This window comes from Crocodylus siamensis, chromosome 11, assembly GCF_052110815.1.
Source record: "Crocodylus siamensis isolate JL-2025a chromosome 11, ASM5211081v1, whole genome shotgun sequence".
NCBI classification, from domain to species: domain Eukaryota; kingdom Metazoa; phylum Chordata; order Crocodylia; family Crocodylidae; genus Crocodylus; species Crocodylus siamensis.
Genome location: NC_143405.1, coordinates 16,547,336 through 16,558,152, shown reverse-complemented (window position 1 = coordinate 16,558,152; position 10,817 = coordinate 16,547,336). Strand labels below are relative to the sequence as shown.

At 43.7% G+C, this 10,817-nt stretch overlaps 1 protein-coding gene across 1 annotated transcript; it reads left to right on the top strand.

Annotated features, from left to right (window-relative positions):
* Window positions 1-1,464: 1,464 nt before the first annotated feature.
* LOC149855488 (ficolin-2-like) lies at window positions 1,465-10,609 on the top strand. The gene is made up of 9 exons (XM_090021621.1): window positions 1,465-1,546; window positions 2,282-2,386; window positions 2,993-3,046; window positions 3,390-3,416; window positions 5,760-5,795; window positions 6,388-6,515; window positions 8,310-8,439; window positions 9,198-9,332; window positions 10,362-10,609. The coding sequence occupies exons 1-9, from the start codon at window positions 1,465-1,467 to the stop codon at window positions 10,607-10,609; spliced, it is 945 nt and encodes a 314-aa protein (XP_089877747.1).
* Window positions 10,610-10,817: the final 208 nt, after the last annotated feature.

Here is a 10,817-nt window from a genome sequence, read left to right as displayed (position 1 = left end):
CTGAGGCACCTGGGATTCCTCAGCCTGAGGAAAAGAAGGCTGAGAGGGGACCTGGTAGCAGCTCACCGCCACATTAGGGGAGTATGTCAAGGGCTCGGTGAGCAACTGTCCACGGGGGCCTTGGGGAGGAGAAGAAGCGGAGAAAGAGAGACAAAGGAAGGGACTGGGAGGGACACTTTGTTACTCTCAAGTCTCTGTTTTTGTATTATTCTTCCCTTCTGATATCTCCTGATGACTCTTCATCCATGGCTGTCTCTCTGTTGGTTGTCTCTCTGTGGTCACATGTCCATTTAGCTTTCTGGTCCTTCTAATTTGGTCTGTTCTCCCAAAACCAGAACTCAGGCCCCCCTCTGCTGTGAGGCCTACAGCTGGTGCCACTTACCTTGTGTTATGGGCAGTATGGTACTTACTTCCTTGGTTCCCAGCCTTGTTGGCCTTGTTGTATTAGACCGGATGGTATATTCCCCCTCAATTCTCCGGCTCTGTCCATCTGTTGGCCTTGTTGTGCTAGACTGCCTGTCTGCCTTCAGGGCTGTGAGAAACTGTGCGTGAGACCCAAGCTTCTTAAAAATCAATTAACCCCTGCTGCCCATCTTGAACCCTTTTAATAAATATATATTTACCCCTGCTGCCCATCTTGAACCCTTTTAATAGATATATTAATATGTTATATATATTATTTATATATATATTTTTAATATATCTATTAAAAGGGTTCAAGATGGGCAGCAGGGGTTAATTGATGTTTAACTCTATATATGCCTATAAGCCAATTCCCGAAAAAAAACTTGTAAATACCATTACTAAGCCAACAGTTACTCGAGTCTCTGTGCCCAGACTTCTTCCTTCATCTCATCAAGTCAGATACTTTCTACACTCTAGCAGTCATTAATGGGAGTGTGATTGCTGGGCCTGAAGACAAAGACCCCTGGTGTGCTCATAAGTAGAAGTCTGCTGGTAGAAAAAGGAGGACCTGGGATTCAGCAGAACTAGCTGAAAATTGAAGAATGCTGTTGAAAAAGGGACAGAGATGTGAGAGTAATCCAGCTACTCCCTGGGCAGAAAAGAGTAAACAAGATGATGTAAACACTGTTTTTCCCCATTTTATGACTCCTGCCCCAGCTGTCGGCCAGGTTTGTAAGGGCAAGTTTCAAAGGGGTGAACATAATAGATTTGGAAACTGTCTAGAAGATGAATATGTGCTTAGCTCTTGCTGAGGTGTACCATTATGTAATGGTTTCTGGAAAAACCTGAAGAGGCTGAATCCTGGCTTTTGTGTTGGGTAGAAATTACGATAAAATGCAAAAACAAGAAAGTTGTACACAAGTTCTACCAGGACTTGACATAGTTTTCCCTTTTGTGTTAAATGTATAAAAGGTTCACAACTTGTCACTTGCTAGCCCAGAAGAAGAGGTGGATGAGAAGACAAGTGGAGGTGCCACTGTAATAAATCCAGCCCCAACTATGGTGGAAGATGCCCAGCAAGCCTTCACCACTTTGCTCTGTCTAGCAGCAACCGTGTGCATGGCTCAGAACACCTGCCCAGGTGAGTGAGAGATAAACCTATTGTAACTGTTCATATTCTGCAGCCCTGGGACCTGATGAACCCACCTACTGCAAGTGGGTCCTCTGGGACTTTTTCTATTATAAATACTATGCACCCACATCTTGTAAAAAAATATTTCAAACATGAATTTAACTGGGAAATTGTGTAGTTGAGGTTTATGTTCTAGCTTCTGAACATAAGTGCTTTCAGAAACTCTCTCTCTAAAATGCTGTTTATCGTAATACACTGGGGTGAAATCATCCTGCATCTTGTGATTAACAGGTCATTGGCTACATAATGTCTATTTACTAACCCAGTCTTGAAATTCTGTCTTACCCTTTAAAAATCATTGTTAATCTAGTTAATGTTATTTTCCTTAACATTCAAATAAAATAAAAAAACCTATTAAATGAAAGAATGCAGTGAACACATTTTTTCTTGCAAACACTCAAAAGGTGTTTTCCTCATTTGAACATATGACAGTATCTCCTGTTTCCTGAAAATGAGAATTATAGTTATTTACTTGGATTTTTACTCCCTCTTCATTCAGTGTTATAGAGAACTTAGCACAATAAGATCTAGTTTGTAACTGCAACTCCTATGTGTTGTCATAATGCCAATACATTTAAACGACTAGTTTCCAAATCCCTTAGTTGACTCTTCTCTATTATTCCAGGACCTCTCAGACCTCAAAACAACTCCTAGTGTTGCTCACTGATTCATTTCTTTCCACAGAGCTCAAAATAACGGGTCTCAGCAGTTCTGACAAACTCGCTGTGCTTCAGCAATGTCCTGGGATTCCTGGACCTCCTGGTCCCAAAGGAGATCAAGGGATGATAGGTATGTACTTGGAGGGTAAGCAGATATGTGTTTTCAGGAATGAAATGGAAATATGCTTTGAATACATTTGAATTAAGCGCATGATAAATACCGAGCTTTAGGAGATTCCTGCTGGGCCCCATTATAAAAACAAAAACAGAAAACCTGCCTGAAGCACTAGTTGCCAGGGAAAGCCCTGGTGAGAACCTCACTCTGAAGCTCTGGAGCTCTGAATTGCTTCCCTTTGGAGCATGGGGGTGCGAATTGAAAGATCTGATACCTCTGTCATTGACTTCTTGCATGATAGGAACTAAATTGCATTCTCTTTCTGTCCCAGTTTCCCTTCTATGCCCCAGTTTTTGTTCTTGAGGTGATTAGAGCTGCCTCACCACACTGTTGGAAGGATTATTTCTTTAGTATTTTTCAGAGGGCTGAAGATTCTTGGATGAGAGGTCAGCCTAGGATTTTGACTGAATTCCAGCCTAGGATTTTGACTGAATTCTCAAAAAGGCTAACCTGGGTCTGCTGTTTGGCTTTAGGTGCCAAAGAGTCATTTTGCTCTCTGGGTTGTAGGACATGAGTTCAAAGTCTTTGTAAAAGATTAAGACTGAGTTTTTGTGCTTTTAGGAAAACCAGGACCTCAGGGCATCCCTGGAGTGGTGGGACCACCTGGGAAGAAAGGTACCAGCAGTTCCATACTGCATGAGTGTGTAGTCTTTGCAAAATGCATGCATCTCTGCCTTTATCTTAAGCATTTTTTCAGTGAGCTAATGGTGGCAATGGGACTGTTTTCTTGAACCAATGCAGGGATGCACAAAGGGGGAAAGTTTCCCCTATGGAGTGGCCAAACACAAGATCAAGGTACCACATAAGTTCTGGGTATGACCAATTTAATGGACTCATGCAAGACCTGTACACCAATAAGTCTTCCAAAATAACCCCCACATGGATCTGAAGAAAGGGTTCTGATCAAGGGCATGATCTCCAAGCAAAACAAATGCTTAACTTTGTGTTTTTCCCTTAGGTGATAAAGGAGACCCTGGGACAATAGGTGAGTACTGCTGCCTACTGAGACAATGACTTCGGATTCCTTTCAAAAGTGCTAAACACAAGTAGCTCAGGAACTTTGCATGCATGCCCATATATGAGCTTACAGTTATTCCCATATACATTGGGGTGTCTGAAGGGCAAAATGACTTACAGGAATATGCAGCCATTCAAATGTTGCAACATCTACATCTGTATCTGATGACCTTGTGTGTTGGAGAAAGCTTTTGTAAGTGAAACTTGTAGATCTGGCTATCCCAGTAGAAGTTACATTCCTTTAACACTCATGCTTCTCAGATATTGGCACTGAAATGTTCTATTAAAATAAATGACCTCCTCCTGTTACTGCCTTTTTTATACAAATTTACGCTTCATTTGACTGATCCTCCCATGGTCACTTGAATCAGCACTCTGGGCCTAATGTAGGGCTGGTAGTGTGCAATGTAACCCTCCTAATTATAAACACAGCCCCCACTTAAATCAATTCTGAATTCAACACAAGAAGGATCAAATCCTAGTCTTATGAATAGAAGTCTCACCTGAGAGTAGAGAAACGATGTGCAGCATATGCTAGGTATAGACTCATTTCTTGGACCCACAGAGATGACTCGGGTCAGAGATGTGGATAGCTGTAGTTATGGATGAGGATTTTAAGTAGTGATTTGGGAATCCCTTTGGCTAATAGTAGCATATGAACATATGCAACTGGACTAGATGGCTCTGGAGGCTCATTCCAGTTCTATATTCCTATGTACATCTCTTTTATCACCTGCTGCATTGCTAGTATTTATGCTGGGTGCTGTGGAGTTCTTTCTGACAGTTTTGTTGTAAAGTTGGTGCAGCAGGTACTCCTGCCCCCGGACATACTGAAGCACTAGCTAAGAATCTTGGTCTGCTACTGTTCAAGGATCGGGAAGGGTATGAGATCCTGTTCTCTCTTCCCCCCCTCTGGGCAGGGCTTGTTAAAAACATCCTACTGGCATTTTTCTTGGCAGAAACATGGCTTGAAAAATCATTTTTGCTAAAAGTTCTGCTTTCCGTATAAAACTAAACTTATTCCTCAAAATATTTTAACCGCAAGCTCATTGGGTTTGGTTCAAAACATTTTATGTTGAGGATTTTTTTATACATTTCCCTGGTCAAGCAGGTGTCTCCAATATCTAGATATACTGCTGTATTTCAGAACCAACAGATTAAAAGTGTTTGGTAAAACTTTTGGGCCCACTTCATGCTAGGATGTCAGGGATGTTGTGTGAGCTAGCAGTACCCTCTGCTAGCTTGTCTTGCTGGAGTCACAGCCATGTGTCTTTTCAAGTTCTGAAACAGGTCCTTTATTCTTAACCCCAAGAGCATGGGGGACCCCTGCTTGCTATCCTTGTTGAAGGAAATTTAAACAAAAAACAATAGTCTTTCTCCCTTCAGGCTGTCAAACAAACGATCCTTTTCTCTCTTCCGGACATCAAGCCTCCCAACTAGGGATCCATTCAGTGCCCTGATCTCCTCCATCTGCGCCTCCTCAGCCAGCAGGACTAGCTCCACCTGCTAGAACAGGGATCGGCAACATTTTTGGCCAGAGTGTCCAAAACACCCCAACCTTGAGCCATGCCTCGAATTGGTGTGCCAGGGACAGACTGCAGGGGAGCTTCAAGGGTCTAATCCTTGTTGCTGGGTGGCTGCATGCATGCCTGAGGGTGGATGGTCGGGGAGAGGCCAGGGACAGCGCAACCCCGGCCCCTTCCCAGCCATCTACGCGGTGGCACACCTGCAACCACCGCCACCGCACAGCCCAGCCAGGGTTCCAGAGCCCGGTGCAGCTGCGGTGTGCCAAGCAAAATCACCTCATGTGCCATACTCTGGTATGCATGCTGCGGGGTGCTGACACCTATTCTAGAAGCTTAAACGGTCTACATCCCCTTATATTCATACTAAATATGACTGAAGGTGCTTGAATTTTTAATCTGTCCTTTGAAATCTGTCCTTAGAATGGAAGTGATACCATGTGTAGGACAACGACCCTGTCTCAAACAATACAGTACCAATTCTCTGGTGCAAAAGATCTGTCCTTACTTAGGAAATCATTTGAGAACATGCATGTGCTTTAATCCTAGCACATACTGGAATTAGGACATTGGGGCATTAGCATACACTGTAAATTATACGTGTATTTATGTGTTTTGCTGAATTGGGCCCTCTCTTATCTTGGAGACAAATTTTACAGCCAGAACTTTAAAAAATACTTGGCAAACATGTATTTTCAGATTACCCTATACTTTCATATTTCTACTTTTGCTACTGACAAGATTTTCTGGTTTCATTTCACTTCCATATGGTTTCTTTTCATGATCAGGGAAAGAAGAGCTGGACAATATACAGTGCACAGCAGGTGAGTACCTCTTGGAATCATTAATAACACCATCCCAGGCTCTCCGGGGAATCCAGTCCTGAGATCCCATTAAAGCTGGACAAACAACTTTCATTGAACAAAGTGGTAACTTAGCCCTTTCTCTCTTTGCAAACTACGTGCAAAAGGATATTTTTATTTTCTACTAAGTTTGCTACTAACAGCTGGTCAAAAGGCTCTCTTGAGCAGACACATTTCAGCTAATAGGTTCACTTGCAAACTGTTTCCTGGGAGTATTTGGTATTTCCTCTGATCGCTCACCCAAAGTTGCATGGCATCATTTATCGTTCATAGCTCGATGCCGTTTCAACTTGCACTCTTTGAGATGGCTTCACAGGCACCTCTGGTGGTAGTGTTCACCTCCATGACTACTTAAGATGGACTGGGACAGACTCTCAGGTCTGGATGATCTATGGGGTTGGAAGAAGAAGTGAGGAGAAGGGAATCCCCTCCACCCCTTCAGTCTGGGTCAGGCCTGGTTCCTCCTTCAGCATAACTCAGATCAGTCTGTAGGTCTTCTGCCCAAAAGAGCATTGTATAACTTATTTATGTGTGAAATTCCTTCCTTGTCCAGGGGCAAGAAACTGCAAGGAGCTGTTAGACAGAGGAAAGCTTTTAAGTGGCTGGTATACCATTTATCCTCAGCACTGTAATCCCCTGACTGTATTGTGTGACATGGACACAGATGGTGGAGGATGGATTGTAAGTAAGAAATAAGAATAATGAACCTTGTCAGACATGTTACTGTAAATGCTATAAAACTTAGTGAATAGCACTTACAATACTATAAATAAGTCCTAAAACAAAGCTCATGAATAACAAACCTAGTAGTATTCCTCATAGTGAGGAACAAGCCTCTACATAAGAGCAAGTCAACCCTACTTAATGTGTGAGCAAATAATTTATGGGTCCTGTCACAGGGAGCCAGAGGCTCCTGTTACTGAAAAGGGACAAATGCAGCTGACTAGTTTGCAACGCAAGCAAACAAGCAGCCAAGATAGGTCTTAAAGGGCAGCAGGAAGGACCAAGCAGCTCATTAGCCCTAAGAGAAAACACTTGTGTGAACCAATGACTCACCTGACTCAAATAAGGGGGCACCTGGAGGATATATAAGGGGGATACTTGGGAGGTAGAGGGCTTGCTGGGAACTGAGATCTGCAGAGAGAGAGAGAAAGTGGCCGCTTGAGAAGCCTGGCAGGAGCCGGGACATTTTGGACAGGGTGGCACAAACTCAGGGGAAGATGGCTCTGGCGTTCATGCACAGTGGTGGAAGGTATTTGTTTTCAGCAATAGCTTTGTTTTGTATGTTTGTTTACCCAGGATAGGCAAAGTTTGGTTTGAAGTGGCAGCTTGCATTTATGTTCTGAATAAAACCAGAGGACTAGGCATAGCTACAAAAGGAGAGAAAAAGAGGCCACGTGGTGGGGTATGGTGCCATGAGGGGTACATCAAGCTTTGATCCCCCTTAGGGGGCAGGGATATTAGTGACAAGAAAGGCATGGACCCTGCCAGGGCCATAGACAACCTAGAGGGCTGGGCCCAGAAGCCAAGGCCCCAGGCAGGGGGCCTCAGGCAAGAGAGCTCAGCTAGATGAAAAGAGCCAGGACCAGGAGGGCTGAGTTTTCTACAGGACTCTGAGGCCTGAAGGTCCATCTAGTGAGTGGGGTAAACAGCTCCACTGTGATAATGACCAGTAACACCTGCAAGACATGGGCATGGCTATAGGGGAGGCGAGAGACCATGAACACAGCTGAGAAGGCATCTGGTATCTGAAGACACCAGTAGAGAGTGACTTGATAGTGGCCTGGGATCCCTCTGGGCCTTGGGCAGCCTCCCAACCTCTTTCTTCCAAACAACATCAAGGTATGGCAGACGAGCAAGAGGGACGGGCCCAAGTGAGTGGAGGAGGTAGGAGCTGGGTGATCCCAAGAGGGCATTTCAGCATAAACACCAACTCCATGGATGCTCTGGGGCTCAAGCACCCACTGAAAAAAATTAGCAGGTGCTCGGCACCCAGGGAGCCATGCCTGTAGGCATTTAAAAAGCAAACAAACCCAAAACACGCTATACCAGAAGAATTGGTATATTACTTCAACCTGGCTCTGCAGCATCTGTAAAGATCAGGTGCCTCAGCAGGGCTATTGGTGCTTTTAGCTAAAGCTGATTCAATCAGCTATTGCATAAAAGCATCAAAAAGCCCTACTAAAATGCCCAATCTTTATGGATTGAATTGGCTTTAGCTAATTTAAAGTAATGTGCTGCCTATTCTAAGCATGCATGGGGCTTGGCACCGCTTTGTCAGATTTTTGTTGGCTTTTTGGTTGTTTTATTTTTTTTACTCCTGCAAGCACCCACTAGCAAAAAACAAAGTCAGCACCTATGTGCTACAGCACCACTCAACCCTGGCCCTGCCACAGTCCCTATCCATTTTTCTGCTCTGCATAGCATTAAAGACAATGTGAGATTTGTTACCGAAAACGATGCGTTTCCCCACAGGTTTTCCAGAAACGAGTGGATGGCTTAGTGGATTTTTTCCGTGACTGGAATTTGTACAGACAAGGTTTTGGCAGTCAACTGTCTGAATTCTGGCTGGGGAATGACAATATCCATCTGTTAACATCTCTTGGTAAAGACCATACTGGTTTTTTTAATTTAGTTTATAAGACCCTTCTTCACCAATCTAGTTCTTATTATTTTCCCTTGAGTACAGAAGATAGAGCTATATGGACTGACAGTGGAAGCTCTGCTTTTGCACAGCTGCTTGTGCCTTGCAACATGGTCATGTCAAACAAAGCTAACACAACAGATAACACAGTGCTGCCTTCGGTAATGATTCACGGAGAACCATTTATCCCCTAGTGGCTACTCATGGAAGGAAAATAAAGGCAGTTGCAGATAGTTTGTAATATTATTCTATCCTCCCTTCATGAAGCATTTCATGAAGGGCACTTTGGCTCCTGGGGATCCAGGCTGGTGGATGGAAACTACATTCATAAAAGTTCCCAGCAAAATGTAGGAATCACTGGATGATATTGTCTTTTGTACCCTCTCTATTGACCTTAAAACCTATGAACACAGCCCGGGTGCAGATGCCCATGGCACAGATAAAAAAGAGCTCACATTGCACTGTCACTATTTCAAATTATGCTAATCTTAATCATCTCATGGTTACCATGTGGTACTAGTTTTCTTGCCTCTGATACCTGTTGCTTCTCATCTAGCACTTAGATTGAATACTCCTGGGAGCAGGACAGGTACTTCATCTGTTCAGTGCTCAGATTCCTGTCTGAGTCCTATAGACATCGCTTTAAAAAAGAGTCAAGTTTCGTAACAACAAATGCTAATGCAGATGCCAAACACTGTTTCAAAATCTTTTTCCCAAAGGGACAAATGAGCTTCGCATCGATCTCAGAGATTTTGACAACAACCATCAATTTGCCAAATACAGCTCCTTCAGACTTGCTGGAGAGAATGAGAAATACAAGCTGATCCTTGGTGAATTTGTTAGTGGCACTGCAGGTGGGTTCTGAGCATGCCCCGTCTTCTTGCAGATGATGGAGGACACAAAAAGCCAAAAAAAAGTACTTGATATAAACCCCACCCCATTTTCAACATGACATTTTTATCAGATACATTTCTATACACTGGGGGAGGGGTGAAGGCTACATACGTGATACTGCAGTAATAACTGCCCCATGCCAGTGTCTCTATACATGGAGGCTAGCTGAATATAGTTATAAGGTGGTACTGTTCTTAGAAGTTATCACCAAACCAAAAATTCTGGAAACTTTGTTTTGAGGTCACTAAAACATTGGGTTTGCTAAAGAAATATGCTCTGTTGATGCTAAAGCTGTTCCATGAAATTTCATGGAGTTGCCAGTGCTCCCGGCATCCGTCTTCTCTGGGTGGCTCCACCATGCAGGCTGTTCTTGAGCACAGAGTCTGGAAGCCTGTTCCAGGACTCCCAGGTTGTAGTCTCAGCTCTGTAGCAGAGGCCCTGGAAGCTGTGAGAGACTTGATACCACCCAGAGAAATATCAAATGTATGTGACAAGAGCAGCACAGGCCATCATGTGGATGGGCCAGCCCTTCTCAGACAAACCTGGCCTCTGAACTTCTGTTTCTTGGAGGCAGGAAAACAGTCACTTACGGACAGAGTCTACTGCACACGCCTTCCATAATGTGTGGACCCACTGCATGTCCTCCACAGGCTTGTAGACAAACTGCTGGGGATGACTTGTGCTCACTTCACGTTGTCACAATGGGACAAGCTGAGCACATACCCCCTAGACTTGGTCCACTGACCCCAAGGGATTGTTCTGTAACTTATTTACACTAGTGCAGAGTGTCAGAAGTGGCCCAGTCAATGCTTTTCCTCCTCCAAGGCCTAATGTATCTGCAGCCTCTCTTCTGTATCCCACAGAGTTTTTGTTTGCCCTTGAAGAGAGACTTACTAACTGAGATTTCCCCACTGCAGGCTGGGATTGGGCAACCTGAAATGTAGGTTTTTTAAGCCATGGAATAAATAAATAAGCTCCTTTTTCCACAGGGGACTCATTGTCCTACCATAAGGACATGGCGTTTTCAACCAAGGATCGTGACAATGACCTGTATTCTGGGAACTGTTCCATATCCTATAAAGGGGCCTGGTGGTATAAGGAATGTCACTTATCTAACCTGAATGGATTGTACTTGAAGGGAGCCCATGACAGCTATGCAGATGGCATAAACTGGAACACAGGCAAAGGGTACAAATACTCCTACAAGCTGTCAGAGATGAAATTTAGGCCTGTATAGCCAGTCAAGAAGGCAGATGCACTAATTATATTTAGGTCTGCATAGCCAGATGGGAGGACCAATATACCTAGCCTTTACATTGCAGCAATCACCTAGACTACTGCATACTTAGCTGGAATTATCTATTAAGATCAATTCTTTTTAAAAACCTCAGCTTGTCTTTCTTCTATCTATATCTCAATGGAAGTTTAGATCTAGATGACACTTT

Excerpts from the sequence above, each read along its gene's own strand:
- LOC149855488 (XM_090021621.1), top strand. The coding sequence starts at position 1,465 with ATGGTGGAAGATGCCCAGCAAGCCTTCACCACTTTGCTCTGTCTAGCA. Across the intron at positions 2,387-2,992 it reads AGGAGATCAAGGGATGATAG|GAAAACCAGGACCTCAGGGC; the intron begins GTATGTACTTGG and ends TTGTGCTTTTAG. Across the intron at positions 8,440-9,197 it reads CCATCTGTTAACATCTCTTG|GGACAAATGAGCTTCGCATC; the intron begins GTAAAGACCATA and ends TTTTTCCCAAAG.